The sequence below is a fragment of the Cololabis saira genome, chromosome 11 (genome assembly GCF_033807715.1).
Source record: "Cololabis saira isolate AMF1-May2022 chromosome 11, fColSai1.1, whole genome shotgun sequence".
Lineage (NCBI taxonomy): Eukaryota > Metazoa > Chordata > Actinopteri > Beloniformes > Belonidae > Cololabis > Cololabis saira.
The window spans coordinates 27175822-27198521 of NC_084597.1; the positions used below are offsets into that span (position 1 = coordinate 27175822).

General features: G+C 37.7%; 1 protein-coding gene across 1 annotated transcript; it reads right to left on the reverse strand.

Annotated features, from left to right (window-relative positions):
* Positions 1–365: 365 nt before the first annotated feature.
* On the reverse strand, positions 366–15027 carry slc20a1b (solute carrier family 20 member 1b). Its single transcript, XM_061734256.1, has 11 exons — positions 14746–15027; positions 11025–11762; positions 10540–10680; positions 9960–10045; positions 9548–9644; positions 6123–6242; positions 4643–4921; positions 3257–3899; positions 2935–3120; positions 2216–2300; positions 366–2028 (listed from the first exon to the last, which is right to left on the reverse strand). The coding sequence occupies exons 2-11, from the start codon at positions 11371–11373 to the stop codon at positions 1867–1869; spliced, it is 2148 nt and encodes a 715-aa protein (XP_061590240.1). The 5' UTR covers positions 11374–11762; positions 14746–15027; the 3' UTR covers positions 366–1866.
* Between the last annotated feature and the right edge of the window lie 7673 nt (positions 15028–22700).

The window sequence follows — 22700 nt, forward strand, 5'->3', positions numbered from 1 at the left end:
AGTCCTGAAAGACTGCAGCATTGTAATGTGTTTGTAAAACTAGCATACAGGAACCAAATGTCCTGGTCTCATAGATGTGTTGGAGTGACTAAACACTGCGGCATGTAGACACGCGCTTATTAATCACCCTCCCCCTTGACAGCACGCAGCTTTGCATCGGTAAAACAGTCCCTCCAGTCTGTAAAACCTGATTGTTGTCATGTGCTACTATATTGTACTTTGTATCTTCTGGAAAATAATCTGATTACTTGTAAAATCTCACCTTCCTTTTATCATAAAACCACATTTCAAGATTTTGCTGTGAATTTTTTGTGAAGAATTTTGACTGCTTCTTGTGTGACATTTCAAATGAGTAACACACTGGATCAGTTTTTCCATTTTTATTTATATTTTTCATCCACAGATGTAGAGATGATGTGCATTAAAAAGAAAAAAAAATCTTTGGTACCTAAAGAAATAAAATAAAATTAAGGCAACTACTGCATCTATATTTTGAAATGCTTTTAGTACTGCGGTCGAATGATCACTCACTGGTCGCAATGCCATTATACTGTTTAACAGATCAATTCAACACCAAATCAACTGTTTTCAAGTTCTTGTTTTCATTTGGATACTTCAGAATAACAGGGGAACGTTACCACAACCAAACTGTCAACAAAAGGTGCAAATGTCTCAAAACCACACTGGAAGTAGGTATTACATGGTGAACTAGAGAAACAAGACTAAAGCAGGCCCAAAGTATTTAACCATCAAGAATGATGCAATCAAGTTTTGACAGGTCCTTTTGGAAAGCACATCTCTGTGCTGCGTGACATTCTGTTATATCTTACAAACACAAAAAAAAAAAAACAAAGTGACCAAATTCAGGCAGCAATTGTTTTTTTGCATTAGTAAAGCCTCTGGAGATTAAGAACTGGTTGCAGTGTGTCATTTCTTGCAGTCATATGTTTACCATTTAATGCTTACAATACAGTTTATTATCCAGGCTGAGCTGCAGGGGGAGAGGAAGGGGTTAGGGTTTAAAATTGTTTTTAAATGGAACAGAGTTAAATCAAGGAGAGATGAAGACGCCAAGCTTTGAATCAGACACAAAAGAGTCAGAGGTCTCTGCTGTTCCTGCCAACAGTCAGCTCACGTGGAAACAAGGACGGCAGCTACTGAGGCAGTACCTGCAGGAGTTTGGGTACACAGACACCATCCTGGATGTTCAGACTCAAGAGGGGCCGCTCGTTACTCAGCCTGTCGTGTTCAGAGCAGAACGGAGCCTCGGAGAACAAAAATCAGTTATTCAACATTAAAAAAAAAAAAAGAAAAAAAAAAAACATTAACAAATGCATGGAAATTTGAAGACACCTACAACCTTGTTTTTAAACCTACAAATGCAGCTTTTGCACCTAAATTGTTTTCAACTTGTTATGGATGAAAATGTATATACATCCAAAGGCTAATACTGCATTTTTGTGTTTCTCCAGAGTGTAAAACAAATATCAAAACAGTGTTGTATATACATAAATTGCAAAAAAAAAGAAAAGAAAGACAAGAAGAGAATCAGCTTGAATTTTGACATTCGTATCAGTTATGAATGAAATGAAAAAGCAAGTCTGAACAAAGAAATGCAAGTTTCCCCCAGTGGATTACATGTGCTCCAAAACGAATGAACAGCAAAAATATAGGTTGAATATGATGCAGCCAAGAACCACAGGCACATGTCACAAGTACTTTCAAACATGTCTATATATTTCACCCTCTTCAATTCATCTAAATCTATTGACTTGAGGTAAGAAATATTTTGGCCATCCAACTTTTCCTTTTCTTCTGGCGTGTACTGGAGCGGTTTCTCTCTCTTCCAATGTTTGGAGTTCCGCTTCATGTTGTAAAGATGCCATAGATGAAGATGGCCATGATGGCAGCACTGATCAGGCCAGAGATGGGCACCGTAACAAACCATGCCATGAAGATATTTCTAAACAGACGCCAGTCAACTGCCTTCCTTGAACGCAACCATCCAACAGCCACCACAGAGCCGACCTGAATACACAGTAATTGTTAGAAAAGTCTTCCATTTTCTGAAAATGTGTGAAATCTTGTTCCAAGAAAAACCTGGTCCACACTTAAACTCTCTTACAGACTGTTTACTATAGACTCCCACATATTAAATAATGTCTTCCTGTGTCTCAGTCAAGTTCCCAGACCACAGTGTTTGAGAGCAGCTTACCTTGCAGTGGGTTGTGGAGACCGGCAGACCAATGTTAGAAGCAACCACGACAGTCAAGGCGGAGGCCAGCTCAATGCTAAAACCACTGCAGGGAGAGGGGAGAGAGAAAAAAAAAAAAAGTAGAAAAAATAAATAAACTCATGGATGTATCCACTCCAAATTCCAAATAGGGCTGTTCGATTTTGCCCAAAAATAAAATCTCGATTTTTTTCTCTCAAAATCCGATTACGATTATTTTGTGAATTGACAAAAGGCAAAGAAATGATTTCAAATATGCTGTTTTTTTATTGAACATTTGCCCCATTGGGCTTTAAGTGCAAACTTTGCTCTTATTAAACCAAAAATGAATGAATAAAGTGCAAAACTCTGTAAAATAAGTTGAAAAAAAGTTTTTAAAAAATATAATAAAATATAAAGTTTTATCTCTGAAAAAATAAAAATCAGCAAATCAGCACTTGCAAACATACAGTAAGTTATATTTCCAATTAAATAAAACAAGACATTTTCTAATTAAACTAAACTGGGTCTTTACATGTGAAAAGTGAAAAATCGATTTTACGATTTTCACGTTTTAACATCGTTCTAATTACATAATCGCGATTACGATTTAAAATCGATTAATCGAACAGCCCTAATTCCAAGTGTGGTAATGTCTGAAGAGGGAATGATTTTTATGCTGAAGAAACAAAGACTGTCATTTCTGGAGAGAGTGCGCCTACCTTGAGGGGGTAATGGGCGTGAGGTCCCTTCCCATAGTCTGGATCACCCGGCGACCCCATACCCAGAGCCCAGCACATATGCCAACACCGCCATACAGCAGAAGCCAAATAGGTGTGGCCATGTTTGTGGTCACACTGCTCGTTTGGTAAACCAACCACAGAGCTACTAACGGTCCAATGGCATTACTGCAGATCAAAGAGTAAGATTATTTCAGCAAATGCGTGACAAGTAAAAATTTAACCAGCAACCTGACACACAAGCACATGTATCTTATCAAGCTGACTAGTAACAATACGGTCTTTCTTTAAGGAGACTGCTTACCTCACGTCATTTCCTCCATGGGCAAAGGATCCAAAGCAAGCAGTGAGAATTTGGAGGAACTGAAACAGGGTTGAGACTTCTGGCTTGTCTTCCTCAAGCTTATCATCATCAAGGGAGCTTTGGCTGCTACCAGCATCTTCCTTTGCAATTTCTAGTGTCACATCACCTTCTCCTATACTTTCAGGAGTTGTGTTTTCTGCCAAAGCATTGCAGTAGCTTGTGTAACTGTCCATTCGCACACGCTTTCTTTCGTGACCACCTGACCCTGGGCCCTTATCGCCATCTTCACCAGCACGGATGTCCCCATCTTTATGCTTGAAGTCACTGTGCATGCCAATGATGGCCATTGTGTAGGACGTATAGCTGTTATTGCGCCGTATGGGTCGGTCACTCCCCTCGCCCATGCAGTCGCCAACCTTAGCCAGGTGAAGCTTGTGTAGCAGGTCCTTGTAGAGGCCTGAGTCTTTGTGGACTGTGTGGTACTGGCTATAACCGTTACTGGGGATCTGTGTCGTCCTGTTATTGAACTGAATCTGGTTGTTGAAATGGACTTGATTGGCAGCATTTGTAGAGCCATTGCTGAGCTGAAGGCCCTGGTTGTCATCAAGCCCAGCTTGATTGGTTGATTGAGACTGTTTGGGGGCTGCAAATAAAAAAAAAAAAAGAAATGCTTAACTCACTGTTATTTCATGACTGTCTTTCCTCAGATAAATACCGTATTTTCTGGACTATAAGCCGCTACTTTTTTCATAGGTTTTCAACCAGCAGCTTATACAAAAGGTTCTATTCCGTGGATTTTTCCTCCACCGCTCGGGGCGCTCTAACCGGAATTAGAATCAAAACTAAGACAAAATAAATGCAAAGAAGAATACGCTACTTCTTCTTCAGATAGAAGTAGAAGCAGATTTCAAACGGATAAATAAATACTGGTTATTTTCTCTTGGTTCTGTCCCGTTTTAATCAACAAAGTTGCTGCCGTGTTAAAAGACACTGTTAGGAAAGATCTATTTAGGTACAAACATGTACATCCTTTACAGTTCAGAATCCTTCTGTACATGTAGTAAATATCTAATCTAACAAATATCTGCAGCTTGTATATCTTTTTTTTTATTATTAAAAAAAAAAAAAAATAGAGCGGATGCGGCTTATATGCATGTGCGGCTTATAGTCCAGAAAATACTTTACTTTTATTTACTTCAACTCAGTATCTCATATATGACAATATCAAAATGAATGTCTCATTGATGCCTCAAAACAAAATCTTGAAGGGCCAGGCAAAAACGTGTGCCTCGTTTCCATATAAAGCCTCCTATTCTAAGCAGGAATTTGCCAAAAAAAGGGGCTGCATTAAATGTAACCCATGAAAACCTTTTATGTACTACTTACTTTCATTTCCAATGCTGAAGTCTGTTTCATCTGAATCTCCAATGTTAAAAGCCACCTTGCGCTCTTTATTTTCAACATCGTCAGAATCGCCAATGTCAAATGCCACCCTGCGCTCCTCAGGTGCAGGCTGAGGTTGAGCAGAAGAGTTCTGACTGTCGGCTGGTGCAGGAGGTAAAGAGGCATCCTTTGCAGTCTGTTTTAGGATAGGACAGTGGGCCTCTTTGAGCTCTCGTTTTTCCATCAGGGGGCTCTCGGAGGGGCTGGTAGACTTTAAATCTCCTGATATGAGAAGAGTGAAATGTTACTCCAGTTAGTCTCAAGTGCGCTTCCCTGCTACTTAAATCTGTAAAATGTAAGAAATGTGTTACAGCAGAATCAACAGACCATTGTTCTATAAATATGACCCAAGTTCAAAAACCCTCAGTGTTCACAGCATCACAAATATATCACAAGGTGCACTGCACAAGCTATAGTACAAATTCAAACATGTAATCTTGTTATATCATACAAAACGGTCAGGGTTAATGTAGAAGCAACACACGCACCTCAAGTCAAACCAGGTTTATTTTAGTCCAAGGGCTAAAGACCAGTTAGAGGATCACTGACTTAATTGACTTGTGCAGCAAGCGGAAGCTCATCAAGCTTAGGTCATCTGGTGTCAAATAAACATTATGTGTCTATTAGAAAATAAATTACCTGTACCTTCAGCACCACAAAATATAACTGTCAAATATTGTAATTATCTAACAATGAAGAAGAGATTAAACTGTTACAGAGACTTTAAATCAGTTTCAACTTGCTTTTTAAAGGTTTTCATATTGAAGTTTGTGTCAAGTAAAGAGTTAGACGTAACATTTAACATGTCCTAGTGTCCAAAACAACTAACGCAAAGCAATCCACTGAATCCATAAGCACCGCTTTTTGTAAAAAAAAAAAAAAAAAAAAAAAAAAAATTCTAAAATGCTACAATCAGTGACGCTGCTCTAATACCCAAAAATCACATCTGGTGAAGGAATAAATAAATAAAACTAATCCTGGATTATAGAGAACTGGTATCTCTAAGGTCTAAGGTGATTTTCATAAAGTTGGGGGGGGACAACACATTTGAATGAATGAACTTGACCTGTGAATAGGTTGAGGATACAATGTGAATTAAGATCTAATTTCAGTGGCTCAACTAATACAGCTTTTTCCAGAAGTCAGAAGAACCCGGGGAAATACTTAAAAAGCATGTCTTGTGAAGAAAATAATTAGAATTATCTTTCTTGACATTGTACCAGTACAACGAAATTGGCAGTACAAACCCTTAGAGTGCAGAATAAAAAGACAAATTTAAGACGATTATATATATATATATAAATAAAATAATCGTACACACACACACACGGAGCAAAACAAAAAACTGTAAATGGCAGAAACCCCGAGCAAATATAGGCACACACGCATTGACATGAAAATAACTTAAAAACATGACACTCACTTTCAATCTTCTTCTTAAGGCGAGGGCAGACGATAAACCACACTATAATAGCCGTCAGCATGGCGCAGGCCAGTGAGATGAGCAGGATACCCCACCAAGGAATCATGTCAAATCCCAGCACTGAGGGATCACCAGATGCCAAGCAAAGAAACACAAAAGGCAAACAGAGAAAGGCAATTTTAAAAGACAAGGCAGCGGGTGCTACCTTCACTGCAGGATTATAATGCTTCTAAAATACTATTCCCAAAACACATCTAAGCATTTCAATATTTGTAAAACTATAAAACCATGACAATGAGTCTGTCATGAAAAAAGAAAGATGCTTGTCCCACAATTCAAAGCAAGCATTCAAAGCAACGGGTGATTACTTTGTGTTATATCATCACTATGACATTTTCCCCAATTAGATTATCATATATTATCAATATAGATTTACATTTCAGGATCAATATGCAAGTTACAAGCATGGCACATGGTTGTATATGAAAGCATGCCCCCACTTGAATTGGAACGATTACATAAAACACCTAACAGGTGAAACCGAACAAATTCCAGCACAAACCCCACCGCAAAACTAATAGAAAACAGCCAAATCAGTTCCTTTAAATATATTTAAATTAAAAAAAAAAAGATAAAGGACATAGGGAAAAGTATGACAACTTGTAACAATAAAATGCACCATCTTGCTAAAACTGCCCCAAGACTGACGCAGCAGAGGCAATGTCACGCATTACATGGATTTCTCTTCATAAGCAGTTCTTTTTTATACAAACAAGGCATGTTGGAAGTGTTTTGGGAAGAAAAAAGCAAGAGGACTTAAAAGTCCAACACCACCTCTAAGGCGACCGTGGCTGTGCATAATAAAAAATAATCATCAAAACACAAAAGAAGCTTTAAACCTTTTATCTCAAACCGTTGGGCAGTTTCAGATAGACAGAAGGAAATGAGGGCCAAGGATAATTGATGAGTGCCTCTGTTGCAGTGTTCATTTGAGGGCAGAGTCCACAGAGGACTCTCCAGAGTCACACTGCGGCAAGACTGCAGAGCACTAAAGTGATGTTTGTTTAGATGTGCAATGGGAGCACAATCCCTTCATGCATAATGTTATGGGAATAAAGAATTTTGAAGGGGACAAAAGTATTGGCCTTAAATTAATATTGTAATCATTAATCCTACATTACAAGAAAACAAAAAACAAAAAACCCTGCACACTGGGACAGGCTTATCCCACAGCCAGACCGTGGGCATGAATGTGACTACACAGGAAATGAAATTTAACCACAGCCATGTTCCTAACCCCTCCCTGAAACCTAAGTATCCATTGGCCTACATTGGACAATGACATGTTTTTTTTCTTCCCTTCCCTCAACTCGTTCCCCTTGTACCGCATATGCAGCTCACCACCAACCTTTATTACAATGACAGCTAAAGTCATAGTTTATGACACAGCTGACGAATGTGAATATCTCTCCCCGTTTACACGAACTATATCCAGTACAGACCACAGCTCTTAGGATTAAGACAGCTGCATTAAGTGTCACAACTAAAGAGATTATATCCAAGCACCACTACAGTGAATATCCTTGACACTGCAGTATTCAATAACACCCTACAAAGATGAGATTTTGATTCAGGTCTATATTTCAGATTACAGATGCATCTGTGTGTTAGTCATCCCTAGAAAACTGTGTTTTTCCCCTCCCTTCCTTTCCCTTCTGAAGGTTGCCGAAGGAAAATTTGCATCTAGCTAAAATACACTGCAGTTTGGCAATCGAGACTGGAGTGAAAGGGTCAAAGTGAACTATCACTGTGACACTATGGACCCTGAAACACACAGGCACCAAAAAGTCACAACAGGTTCTTGACATTGCTCTGAAAGCCAAAATAGTTTAGAGCAATTTTACCAAATGTAAGGACACTTACTAATATTTGCAGCATTTTTAGGAGTTCAGATTTTTTTTTTTTTTTTTTTTAATATGCCATGAGTCTTGATGTAATGTAAAGTTGGATCCCTGCCCCCTTGCCGCACCACTATTCTTTCATACAACTTTGGAGCATGCAGGACACACTGTACTTTGTTCATTGCGGATATTCCTGCTGCTGCATTGGAGTGCATATATCAGCAATAATGAGGTGTTGTAGTCCTGTGTGCCAGAGTAACAGCATCCAAAAACCAACAAATGACTTTAGGGTAGCTGAATGTAATTTAAATATTGACACTTTTTAATACACTATGTTAATTATTAAAATATTGAAATAAATGCTCTCATTAAATACAACTGATTTTGCAGAAATTGAGAATTAGTCTATGTTGTAATAATTTATAGTCTAAATTCTACAAAATATGTGGATGCTCAATGTGCTCTTTAAGGAGCACTTCTTTATTAAGGAGCACTTCGGCATCTAGTAAGATGCATGCACTTACGTCAAGATGGTGTCTTCTTAGACGTAGCTTTCTTATTTAAAAAAAAAAGAAAAAAAAGAAAGGTATTCTAGCACTGGCGTGACAACACCTGTGTCCAACTGGACTCTCAGTAGTCTGAACAGCACTTATCCAGCTGGACCCTCCTATGTGATTTTTGTGCTTGTGTTCTCTCAGATGTAAGTGGCTTTGGATAAAAGCGTCTGCTAAATGACAGTAGTATAGTGTAGTATGTGAAACTAACCACAACCAGTGATCATCACATTATGCGATACAAATTATAGTTTGTTGAGATGTCTTAATGTAATCTCACACCTTTTCAAGCGAGGTACCCAAATACAGGTCCTCATGTTCCTTTGTGAGGGATTGAACAACTGTATTGAATGTGCCTGACTAAGCATGGGCTATGCTGGAACTGCAAGTGACATCCTCTCTGTGAGCGTGCTGATGTGCATGCACACATCAGTGCACCAAATCGGGTCAAATTCTGGCCTGTAGCCGCCATTTAATGGCCCAGGCCAGCTTGAACTGAAAGGCCCTGTAGAGAGAAGAAAACAAAAAGGAGCAAGGATGGCTCATTTAATAAAAGTTCTGGACGATGAAAAACGAACAATTATCAAGAGCATTACCACACAAATCATGGAAAGCAATTCAACTCCTAGAAGCAGACAATTATGACCATTTCAACAGTCTCTTTACTTCTCTTTTTCCTTCTGCCAAGCTTGAAGGACACTGACGTCAAGAGTTAAGTGAATTCTTATTTCCATTCTCTTGTCGTGCTCGAGTCTAAAACTTCCTTCCAGACATGACCCACAAAAAACAACAAGCAAGAGCCCCACAAGCTCAAAAAAACATGTTAAAATACACAGGGCTTCTGTGAAAATGGTAAACAGTCTAGCTCAGTCTGGGATATGTGTGGGCATCCGGCTGTCTGAGGGAGCAGTTTATTCTAAGCGGTGGCTGTGGGCAGGCATGCAGAGCAAATTGAGACAATGATACTCACTCGGAGCTCCAGTGAACGTAATGGAGAAAATGTTGATCCCCATAGTGATGGCATAGAAGACAGGGAGGGCCTTCAAACCATTAGGTACAGGGTCTTTCTGCAGGAAAGAAATAGCTACATTCAAGAAGTGCTAAGTTCAATGTTTGTATTGAGCAGGGCATTTTCCTGCCAGGTTTGTTGGTGCCACAATAAAGTCACAATGATAATTTTAATTAGGGAATAGGGCAGAAAAATGCTATACAGCAAGCAAGGAAGTGACGTTTTTCTCTGACGCAAACAAAACGTGTTTGGCTATGTGAAAGCAGTGTTTAAAGTCTTAAAGAAAAATGTTTGCGTCCTCAAAAAAAAAAAAAGAGTAAATTAACCAAAACAATAACTAATATATACACACATATGATAACGGCAAACTTACCTTGGATAAGATGAACACTCGGACAAAGTAAAAAACAACCCCCGACATTAATCCAGACAAAAGGGGGCTCAGGAACCAGGACCCAACTAAAAATGAAAATGATGAATTACATGTAGTGAAAATGTGATAAAGACATCCAATTTAAGAAATGTTCTAATTACCCTAATGTTTGATTTTTTTTTTATGTTCAAACTTATTTAGTTTTACCATTTTGAACTATGTAGCTATACATTGCAACAAAAAAAACATTCACTGGCCATAACATCACTGAAACAGACTAATTCAAATTCGAGATTGTTCTATATTTAACAGTAATAAACTAAGTGTTAAATATAACATGTTATTCATTACTAAACATTCAAATTATTTGAAATTCTGAAAGGCAGTCACATCTAACATATGTATGACAATTATGAAATTAGGTCACATTGCAAGTCCACATCACAGATAAAAAATAAAACCAGGCACAAACTATTCAAACAATACAGTATATGTCACAGGCTGCCATTACATTAATGCTTTGCAAGTAATACACGGTGGAAAAGATATTTAGGTCAGGGCATTAAACTGTCTTCCTTACCGATACGTAGGAGTTCAAGCCACCTGACTCCCTGCTGACCTTTGGCAACCAGTGAGAAGCCAATAGTAGCACCAACAATGCAGTGTGTTCCAGAGATCGGGAGCTTAAGGAAAGAAGCAGCCAGCTGCCACACAGCAGATCCTAGTGATGAGGAACAAATCCAGGAAAACAGTAAATATCAATTAAGTTTCCCTCCATACATTTTAAAAAGAGAAAACAAAAATCATCATCATTGAGCACACATTAACGGGCAATTGGCAGTTGAATAGTCTCCCTTTCTATGTCATAGCAAAACAGGCCACGTGTTTTCACATTACCGGTACCTCCCCCTACATTTTCTAAATTAGTTGTGTCCTCATTCCATGGTGCTGGTTTGAGATTTTCTAGTTTTAGTAACAGTAACAAGGCGGTCATTGCAATTTGTCTTTCTGTAGTTCAACCACTGCATATAAAACTACATGTGGGATAAAATGCAAAATACTTACCAAACATAGCACTGACGGATCCGGCCATCAACACATGCTCGGAGCCATTATACATGCCCACGTCGATGATGCCTTTGCGGATGGTTTCACTCACTTTGGCCCCAAGGAGTACAGAGCCCAGAGTCTCAAACACTGTGGCCAGAATGCATGCCTGTCGCAGGGTCACAACTCCTGAACCAACAGCTGTGCCAAATGAGTTGGCAACATCATTGGCACCCACAGAAAAGGCTAGTATGAAGGCAATGACGAAGCCAACGATTAGCAACCACATGTACTCCGTCAGAGGAGTATAGGTCACCACTCCTATTGTACTGGCCATAATTATTGTAGCTACAGTTGTTGAAACCATGATTGTAGACTATATCAATTCCTTCTCACTCTTAAAGTAAAGCCTGTCAAAATTGATACTTATGATATGCTACTTTTATACAATAGCTAATAAAAACTAAGAGGTATCAGATAAAAAAATAAATAGCTAATAAATTTGATTAATAAAGTATCTGTCTAGCTTTACTTTAGGCCAACCTTATTTAACAGGATTTCTGAAAATCAGCAGTGCAAAATTTTACAAGGTTTTATCTGGTACTGACCAGAATAAGTGTAAACTAGTAGTAAAGAGTTATTGCTATCCTGTTATTACACTACCACTGTTGGCTTTTTCTTGGTGTTTAGATATCAAGCAGAGTGAGCAACCAGCCATCGTGAGGAACTGTGACTGCAAAAGAGCAGAAGTGCATTCTGGAAAGAGAGAGAGAAATTGAGAAAATGTTAGCTTTAAAATACACTGTTTGACTCCATAAAAAGCTAGCATCAAAAAGACAACGATGAGGGGCTCATTTCATCCTTCTATGGCATGTTGTTGGATCTTAGGAGTGCCCCTACAGATAAACTCAAAGCAGCATGGGAGAAGGACTTGGGGCTTCCCTTTTCGGAGGATACCTGGGAGTCCATACTTAGGCCCCGTTTACACGTAGCCGGGTATTTACAAAAACGGAGGCGTTTTCATGCGTTTTGGCCGTTCGTTTACACGGAAACGGCGGTCAAAGTCACCAAAAACGATCATTCCTGAAAACTCCGGCCAAAGTGGAGATTTTCAAAAACTCCGTTTTCCCGTTTGCGTCTAAACGGAGGAAAACGGAGGAAAACGGAGATTTAAGCTTCAGAACGTCACATTATGCACCAGAAACTCACCAGCGTCATGTGTGCGACCTGTGTTTACAATTAGTTTGGCCACCGTCAATATTTTCTTGTATTTTACCTGTTTAATATTCTAAAGTCACACTTAAAAGTAACTCCCCCCCCCCCGTCCAGCCTCCTGCTCATTCAAGCCTGTGAGCGCGTCAGCCAGCAGCATGAAGCCTGAATTATGGTTCCGCGTTAAATCGACGGCGTAGGGTACGCGGCGACGCGCAAGGTACGTGCACGTCGCCGCGTACCCTACGCCGTAGGCTCTGCGTTAATGTAACGCGGAACCATAAATCAGCCTTAACTGGAAGTTACACACGTGTCATTTGTTGATGTTTTTCCAGGATTCTGATTGGCTTGCATGACGTTAAGAGCGTTTTCATGCGGGTCCGTGTAAACGAGGATTTTTTTGAAAACGTAGAGGGGAAAATATCCGTTTTTGTAAATACCCGGCTACGTGTAAACGTGGCCTTAAACTGGTTAATACAACCTCCCTGTGCGCACGTCACTGCTTAATTCAGTTTAAAGTGGTACACAGGGCTCATATTTCCAAAGCAAAGTTATCCTCCATGTAGGGATGGGCGGTATGGACTAAAAACTGTATCACGATAATTTCTGGCATTTATCCCGATAACGATAAAAATGACGATAAAAAAAATACCAATTCAACTCCACCTTTGTAACTATAAATCTATCACCACATTCAGTCTTTGGAGCCCCCAAAACACTGCTCTAAAAGAATACTAAATACTCCTAAACTACACCAATTAAATTAAATTAATAAAAACCAATTAAATTAGTACACCTGTACTGCAAAACTGTAATGACTAACGGGAATTTATCTTTCTTTCTGGCTCATTTCTTACTTTCTTTCTTTCAGGCTCATTTCTTTCTTTCTTTCAGGTTCATTTCATTCTTTCTTTCTATCATTTTTACCACGAGATGACAAATTATTACCGTGGGGAATTTTTTGGACGGTATATCGATGTGAACGGTAAAATATCGCCCAGCCCTACCGCCATGTACCCAGATATTAGTCCTGGAGAAAATTAGATACTCGCTTCAGCAATCAAATAAGTTCCAGAAAGTGTGGGGACCTTTTCTAGAAGCATTCCAGACCCTGTGAACTATACTTCATATTTCTTTCGTATTCCTGGTGCAGGCTTTTGATGTTAGAATGACCTCATATTGTGATTAGTATTCTGGCAGTGACAGGGGAGGGATTAGTTTGGTCTGTAGTTTGTTTTTGTTATTGTTCTATTTCTTTTCATACTGTTTAATTGTTTTTTATATTTTGTTCACTGGTGTATGCTATGATCAACATGCCCATGCCTACTCAAATTCTTTGTAATTAACATTCAGCATTTCACCTTTGTTACTTTTTGAAAATTTCAATAAAAAGATCTTGAATGAAAAAACAAAAAAAAAAAGACAACGATGAATTTGTATTTATTCAAATCTGAACAGTGACGAACATGTGAAGTAAATGCGTAGGCCGGAAGGAGCCGGAGGTCTTCTAGTTACTGCCTTTGCCAAACGGGAAGCCATTTTTAGGAAGTAGCACACAAAGACATTCTAAGTTCATTGACGACCTTTATTTTGACCTAAGCAGCTGGTTCGGTGTAATATCCTTCGCCCGCTTGCTTGTGGGTGTTTTGTGGACATCCTCACCCAGGTTTATCAGCCCACCTGGACGGAGGCGGCTACACTATGATTACACGTGCCGTCGTCCATTCATAGGTTGGCCCTGACGACGAGCTCCAGCCAAGTCTGACGGCTGATTTATGGTCCCGCGTTACACCGACGCAGAGCCTACGGCGAGGGCTCTGCGTCGGTGTAACGCGGGACCATAAATCACGCTTTAAGCGCCCGGCCGTCGACTAAAAGGAAACGCGTTAAAAACGTAAAAGTCAAATCTGTAATGAGTCTCTGTAAACGCCATGCTGACGTTAAAAGCTACACCTTTTAGCCTGCCTCGGTCCTGGTACAGATGGACACCTCTCGACCCAGTTCTAATGAGCCACCAGGTGTGTGTGCCAAACAGATGGCCAGCACTCGCTAACGGGGCTTAGCATTTACTTATTATGACTGTCCTTTAACATGCTCCCAGCTGGCCTTTCCATAGTCCGGGAAACAGATTACTTAACCCTCAACATATGACTCAGTTTAGTGGTTAACAACTGGCCTCTTGTGGGTAATGACTGAGTTATACCGCGTTCCATTTACCTCGGAAATCGGAACTGGGAACTGGGAATGGCAGCCATCTTGGAATGGTAACTCTCCACTTTCCAAATAGGAAATCCCACTTCGAGGGGCGTTCCAGTTGAAAATTCCGACTGGGAACTGGGAAATTCCGACTTCCGAGGACAAATGGAACGCGGCATAAATACAGCAGCTCGTACAGCCGTCCCAGCCATTGTGAGTGAACCAGCGACTTCACATATTAGATGGAATTACAGCCAAAAAAAAGGGGAATATACTCAAAAAAGAGGGTTCTTGTTGTAAGACACAATATTTACTAAAACATCACACTTACCACTCGTCACTGCAGTCGGTCTGTTGATATAAAATGATGCCCGTTAGCTCGTAAGCTAATTAGCTCAACACGGAACGCGCGCGCGGGATAATGAAAAAATAAATTGATTATGAAATATTCTCTTTAAAAAAAAAAAGCTGTCCTAACTTCAAAATAATGTGTGAGGCTGAAAAGGAACTATTTAGTAAAATCAGATTGAGAATTTAAAAAAAAAGTCGTGGTTCAATTCCATAAGTGTGTGATGAATGGAAGCTCCTCGTCGGCGTGCTGGACCGGCTAGAGCAACGACGGAGTTTCTTTTAATCACTGGACACGCCCTCCCCAAGCCCCGCCCCTCCGGAAGCCCCGCCCCCAAGCCCCGCCCCATCCGGACGCCCCGCCCCATCCGGACGCCCCGCCCCCTTCGCCCAGCTGGCAGACACGCCCGGTCACGTGACCGCCCGTGTGAAGCAAAACAGCCTGGTCTGTTTATTCGCAGAGGTGGGCAATCCTGATCCTCGAGGGGCAGTGTCCCGCAGTACATACACACACATATATATATACAGAGGTGGACAGAGTACTCGACCCCAGTACTCGAGTAAGAGTACAAATACTACTGGTCAAAATTTACTCCGTTACAAGTAAAAGTAGCTCAGTCAAAATATTACTCGAGTAAGAGTAGAAGTACTTGCTTTTAAAGGTACTTTAAGTAAAAGTAAGAGTAAGAATAAGAGTAAATTTCTTATTTTCCACATCAGTAAATTACTATATTTTTTCTAAATTAATTTAAGGATCTTTTAACTCGTTTCTGAGAATTAACTCTTTGAAACCAGCTGCACTGATGTGCTGCTTTTAGAACCACAATGTTATATAAAACCTGCAGAAACACCAAAAACAAATCAAATGAATGGGATCATAAGAGGACAGCAGATGATGCAGAGTTTATTCACAATCATGAACTGAAACCAAATGAACCTGCACCATCCAACTAAGTCTGGATCCCCCTCAAAGACCACTGCTTTACAAAAAACTACATCTCTGCTTTCAATAACTCAATGTTGAAGTCACTTCACTTTACAGGAAGGACATGTACCAGTACAATATAGCAATATAGAGCATAACAAACTGTCTCCCCATGTCTGTCTTGGCTGTCTCCCAATGTCTGTCTTGTTTGTCTCCCAATGTCTGTCTGAGAGCGTGCACTGTGATAGGTCTCCTCCTTTGACAAAAACAGCTTGTGTCCAATAGGATTTTAGGGAAGAAGAAAAAAGAGCAGACAAGTAATGAGTACTTTTCAGCCTTCCTAGAAATTTACTCGAGTAAAAGTAAAAATATTTGTCTTGGAAATGTATTCAAGTAAGAGTAATAAGTACCAAAGAAATCTAACACTCAAGTAAAGTACAAATCCTCTGGATATGTACTTAAGTACAGTGCTCAAGTAAATTTACTCCACCACTATATATATATATATATATATATATATATATATATATATATATATATATATATATATATATATATATATATATATATATATATATATATATATATATATATATATATATATATATATATATGTGTGTGTGTGTATAATTATTATAATATATGTATATACTGTACATACAGGGGTGCAGATCCGATGTCAGAATTTTTTACCAATATGCAACTCATACCATGCCATAAATTGGTAAAGGCCCGTCAAAAAATACTGCACAGGGAATCATTTATTGTGCTTACTTTTCTTGTTTATTTGTCCTAAACAGCCTACAGTGTGTGTCACTGCTTACTTAACTGTTATATTCGTAAATCATAATTTTAAGGGTTTTGGGCATGTAGTGTCTACTCATCTCAAATTCTTCTCACCATCTTCCTTTTATCCTATGGGGCTACTTTATGCACGATCAATTGATATATGGATGAAATATGGAGCCCTAAACAAGTTGTTTAAACTAACTGATCATGTTTTAACACAGTTATGGTGGTAAACAGTTCTAAAAAAAAAAAGGACCCATTGCTTTCATTCTGTACACCCCAAAACGCACCGTGGATGTATTATTTTTTTAGAAATATATTTTTAATAAATATTCTACATATTCAACCTTTAAGTCTGAAAATACATTTGCTCAATTTTGAATAATTTAGGGTATTTTTATTGGGGGGGACTATTCATGTTTTTCAGAAATTGGGGGGGACATGTCCCCCCCGTCCCCCCCAGGATCTGCACCCATGTACATATATAATGTATATGTATGTACGTATGTACAGTATTTATGCCTTTATCAAGGGACTTTCTTTTAAGAATAAGAATAAGAATAAGAAATCCTTTAATAGTCCCACAGAGGAGAAATTTCCAGATTGCAGCAGCAAAGGGGATAGTGCAAAACACAAGAGGCATCAATATCACACAATAATAATAAAACACTATAAACAGTATATACAATAATAATAATAAGAAGAAGGAGAATAAAAAATAGTAATAAGAAATACTAGTATATAAAAAGAATAACAGATGGATATTTGCAGATGTTATTTACATAATTGCACGTTGCAGAGAATGTTATTGCACATTATTTTCCAGTTTCCGGTTTTAGTACAAGAAAGGAAAATATTATTAATGGAAATGAAAAGGAATCAAAAAACGTTATTACTGATAAACTGTCCAAAATGGTTCAGCCTAAAGAGTGCAATGCTTATAAAAAATACAAAAAACATGTTTCATGACATTAGGACAGGAAAATATTGCACAATGCTGATATAGAAAACCTTTCATCTATAAAAAGAACATGGGTACAATAACTAAAGTTATATAAATGTATGTATTTAAATGCTTAAAGTCTAGCATCCCTACTAGAACAATTGTTTTTGATATTTGTAAGATTTACATTTTTTTCTTATCTATAGTCCTATTTCATGTCACAAAGAATGTGCTTAGTAAACTGTAGGAACAAGGAAGCTTATCCTTTTCTTATTGCAACATGTTGCTCTGATTTTAAGAGACTTCCTTTACATTTTTCCACACAATCCAATGCCTAGTTCTAGGACATGTATTCTAAATAAATCACATAATTAGTAGTCATTTTGGGAGGTGCATACAACAGAAAAACAAGAACACATGGCTTCATGGTTTTTGCTTACATTAAGTTTTTGTTATTTAAAATATAATCTTGAAGGGAAAAAAATGAACCAAAATAATATATACTAATACATACATAATGTCACATAAAAACAGTATGGGAAAACAGCTGATGATGTTATGGGCATTACACAAGACTTGTTGCTCATTGAAGTGCATTCAGCCAGAAATGATAACAACATTGACTACATAACAAAAAGTTGTTTTCTTTGGTCGCCGTCCTTTTATTGTGCACATCAACAGAGACATAGGCCTGTTATCCTGAATAAAGGAAATGCTTGATGAGCAAACCAAAACAGTCTGGCTCATTAAAAGTGTCGGGAAAATGGGTTTTGTGAAATCCAACCGGAAGGACAACTGTTTGTGTGAAAGGAAATGTTTAGATGTGACCATATAAACGTATAAAGACAGTGCTGTACGCATCCGGCCCCTTTCCTGCCATCTACCTGTTTTACGTGATTCTTTCAGAGGATCATGGAATATTTCCCCATCCACAGGTTGGGACAGGCAAGATGGGATCAGTGTAAAAGGGACAGATGTAATTACGATTATTCTTCCAGCTCTTGAATGCAGCATTTCAGAGGGGTGGGAGCAGTGATTGCATGAGAACTGTTAGGCCAAGTTTTAGGGTTTTATAACGTCAATTCTCAGACTTCCATCCTTTACCTCTAAAGATGTAATTAGTGTCTTCTTCAACTCCCACTTCAGCCAAACATAGCATTTATATAACAAAACTCCTTGTTTACTCCCTTAACCACAGGGCATTTAGAGTGAACAATATCAAAAGAAACAAGCACAAAGACTTTAAATGTAATGTTGTTTGTTTTTCGGCAAGACTTCATGCAACCTTGAATAGAGAATCATAGTAATCTAATTCATGTTACTTGAAATGACAATGGAAAGCTACTTTTTAAATGCTGACAGGTCACATACCACATAAAAGAACATTTAGGGATCTAACCATAGTTTGTATGCAATGTAGTGGGAGAAAATACAAACACATTTCTGCATCTGTATTGTAAATATTATTCTCTGAAGTAGTAACAGTAATGTTAGTGTGAATTTATTTACTTACTGTAATTTATTTACTGTAAGGAAAATGTAAATCACATGCCATGTAGACATCACATGATCACATGTAGACATGAATCATGATGTGGTTTAAAGTTATTAACTTCTTAGTTGTAAAACATAAAAACCCCATATAGCTTTAGAATCAGCAAACAGATAATTCAGATAATATCTGAAGATCTGAAGAGTGGAACCATTGAAAACCAATTTCTAATGTAGCATTCTCTCTCTCTCTCTCTCTCTCTCTCTCTCTCTCTCTCTATATATATATATATATATATATATATATATATATATATATATATATATATATATATATATATATATATATATATATATACAGGATGTGACATTATGCCACAGACACTTGACCTAAAGACACTTTTCTTGGAAGTTGCATTCAGTCAATATAATTTATCTCTTTTCTACTCATATCTTCAGTGAGCCTAGTTTTTAGCTGTAGCTTATCTTTAGTGCATTTTATTAACGACTTTAAAATATCTTAACTTTAAGTTTAAGATCTCAAATAATCACATAATCAGATTTAGAAAGTTACCCAACGCTCAGAGCCACTTTGCAGATAAATAGTGCCACCTGGCGTTCATTACTTTAACAATTTATTACGCTCATTCCCTCGATCAACGGTCAAATGGTCGATTCCCGTGTCAGAGATATTACATTATATTATATTATATGAGACGACGAGATCGTCAATCCCTTCCTAGTGATGAAATAAAGCAATAGAGGGTTTATAATGCGAGTCATACGTTACGTCATCAGGAACACCCCCTTCAAAGGCACGAAAAGAAGCGCTATATGGGTTTTCATTAAGTATTCCAACCCCCAACTATATTCCAATCATATAGGCTAGTTTATTTTAACTAATAATCTAGGTTTATTATTGGGTCATCTATCAGTCGTTACCTTGTTTTATACAGTCTATGATCGTTATCTAATAACGCTGGGGGGCGTGGCAACGCAGTGTCTTCTATTTTGGTTTTTATTTCAACTTTATGCAGATACCGAACTAAGACCAGATTTTCCATTTGCCATCTTCTCTTCAGTGATCGAAGGTTTTCTGATTATCTGGAACACATATTTCGATTTAAGGAGAGTAGAGAAACATTTTTAAAACTTTATTAACAAGAACAATGACAGACTCAGATGTAAACATAAGTAGGCTACATCAGATTGAGAGAACAATCACACCTCCTATTAAATTGAGATTACATAAAGGGAAAGGAAGAAAATAAACAAATAAATATAAAAATAAATAAATAAATACAAGAAGAATGAGATGATAATAAATAAACGAATGAATGAAAAATGAGTACTTAAATAATAAAAAAGGAAGGAAAATCATATTGACAAGTACAAGGGGTTCAGGATAAATTGACAGTTGTAATCAGAGTATACAATTCGACTACAAGGGGAGTATATTATGTGTTTTAGACACTGTTGAAATAAGGAGATTTCCTTTTTAAGAGCAGTCTATGAAGGGGGGGTGACATTGTATTTCATTTTTCATTTCATTTATTCCATTCATGGTATATCTTCTTAACCATGTTGTATAAAATTCCAAGAAGTACACATTACACCATGAAAGAAAAGGAGCAGGAAGAAGAAAACTTATGATACCTGCCCCCCTCTGTTAATACAATTTCATTGACTTGCTGAACACCAATCTATCTATACATATATAAACAAGAAAACAAACAAAAATACCACTCTTCTATCTATTTTTTTCTCATTCTCCTTCTTCTTTTGTGTAGGCACTTATCTTTTCTTTTTTTTTTAATTTTCTTAAGCTGACACAAACTTGTGCAACTTTTCAGTTCCTTGCTTTGTCTATGCCATATTTTTACACCTGTAACAGAAACATTAAAGAAACTGTATGGAGGAAGTGTAGGTGAACCCTGAAACTCACTAACCTGGTGGCCGTTCAAGTGCTGAGAGGCTCCTGTCTGGACTAATGAAAAGTGTCAAATGAGGTACCGAATAGCAATTTGTAAGGTGGGTTTTCTGGGCTGTCTGGTTAAAAATCACGTACTTGAACTGCTATTCTGATTGGTGACAAGCGCGTAAATGTGTTAGCTACAACTTATATACAAAATGTTTATGTTTGGCACCCCATAGGCACGTATATAGACCAATGAAAGTGAATCAGGAAGCGAGAAGCATCCAATGAACCATAGACATATATACACGTATATAACCTTTGTAAATGTATGACATTTACTGTATATAAATGTCTAATAAATAATAATAATACATTTTTTTTAAATAGGTTATTTTTATTTTTATTCAGAACTGTCCTTTCTCTACCACAAACTGCTGCACCTTTAAATGTTTATTCTGTACATAGAAATACCACATTTGTTTATTGTTTATTGTTTTATTTTACTACCTAAGAGCGAAATTAGCGGAGTCAAATTCCTTGTTGGACAATGTTCAAACCTGGCCAATAAAGCTGATTCTGATTCTTCTGATTCTGATTTATTTATAACGCACGTTATATTTAGTAATCTAGAAGTACTACAGAGCAGAAACATAAAACATTGACATTTTTTTATATTTAAAAACAGAGCATATAAATGATATATTTAGCTATAATAGTCTATGCCAATGAACAACTGAATTACAATGTGTAAGGCGGTCTTGTTTCGTAGGCATGGTAGGCATAAGCGGAAATGTATTTTATGTCTGAATTTATTTTATTTACTACTACTACTACTGTCATTTAGAAGCCGCTTTTATCCAACGCGACTTACATCTGAGACACACACACCATGGAGCAATTGGGGTTAGGGCCTTGCTCAGGGGCCCAAGGTGCAGAGGTGTCAAAAGTATTCACATTCATTACTCAGTATAGATACTAGAGTTTAAAAATACTCCTGTAGAAGTTGAAGTATCAACTCAAGTTTTTTACTCAAGTAAAGGTATAAAAGTACTGGTTTCAAAACTACTTAAAGTATAAAAGTAAAAGTAATGTAAGGGGGAAAAGCCATTAAGGACAAAAGCCATTGAAAATGAATGCATCTTAGTATAATGCAAATATATTAAAGAACCATATATGTGTACTATTGAGCATTAGCATGTGTTTCAGAGAGCAGGAGATATGATGACTAGTTGTCTATAAGTATTGTAATGGTGCAAAAAGTCAAACTTCAGAGGCATGTTATCATTTATCCTAACCTTTATTGGAATGTACATCCAAGTTTAGTTGCAGGAATCTGATGTAAGAACAAAACTGGACAAGAACATCTGAAACAACCACAACCAAATTCACTCTATCCGGATGGAGCAATTTAACTGGATAGTTTTTTTTTTAAGGCCGAAATGAAATAGAGTAACGAGGCTGTTTTTAAAATGTAAGGAGTAAAAAGTACAGATAATTGCGTGAAAATGTAAGGAGTAAAAGTAAAAAGTCGTCTGAAAAATAATTACTCCAGTGAAGTATAGATAACCAAAATTTGTCCTTAAGTAAGGTAACGAAGTATTTGTGCTTTGTTACTTGACACCATGGATCTATAATATTGCTTGACACCTCTGCCAAGGTGCTTCATCTTGGTTTCCATTCTGGGGATTGAACCACATTGTCATTAGTTTCTATGCTTCATTGAATGTAAACGATACATTTTCAATAAAAAAAAAAGAAAAAAGCGGAAAAGGCGGTTACCTAGGGTTACCCAGCTGAAGTGATTTGCTACAGAAATGACAGGCTGGTGTTTTGACCAATGAGCTCACAGCGACGAGCAGCCAATGAGCGCCT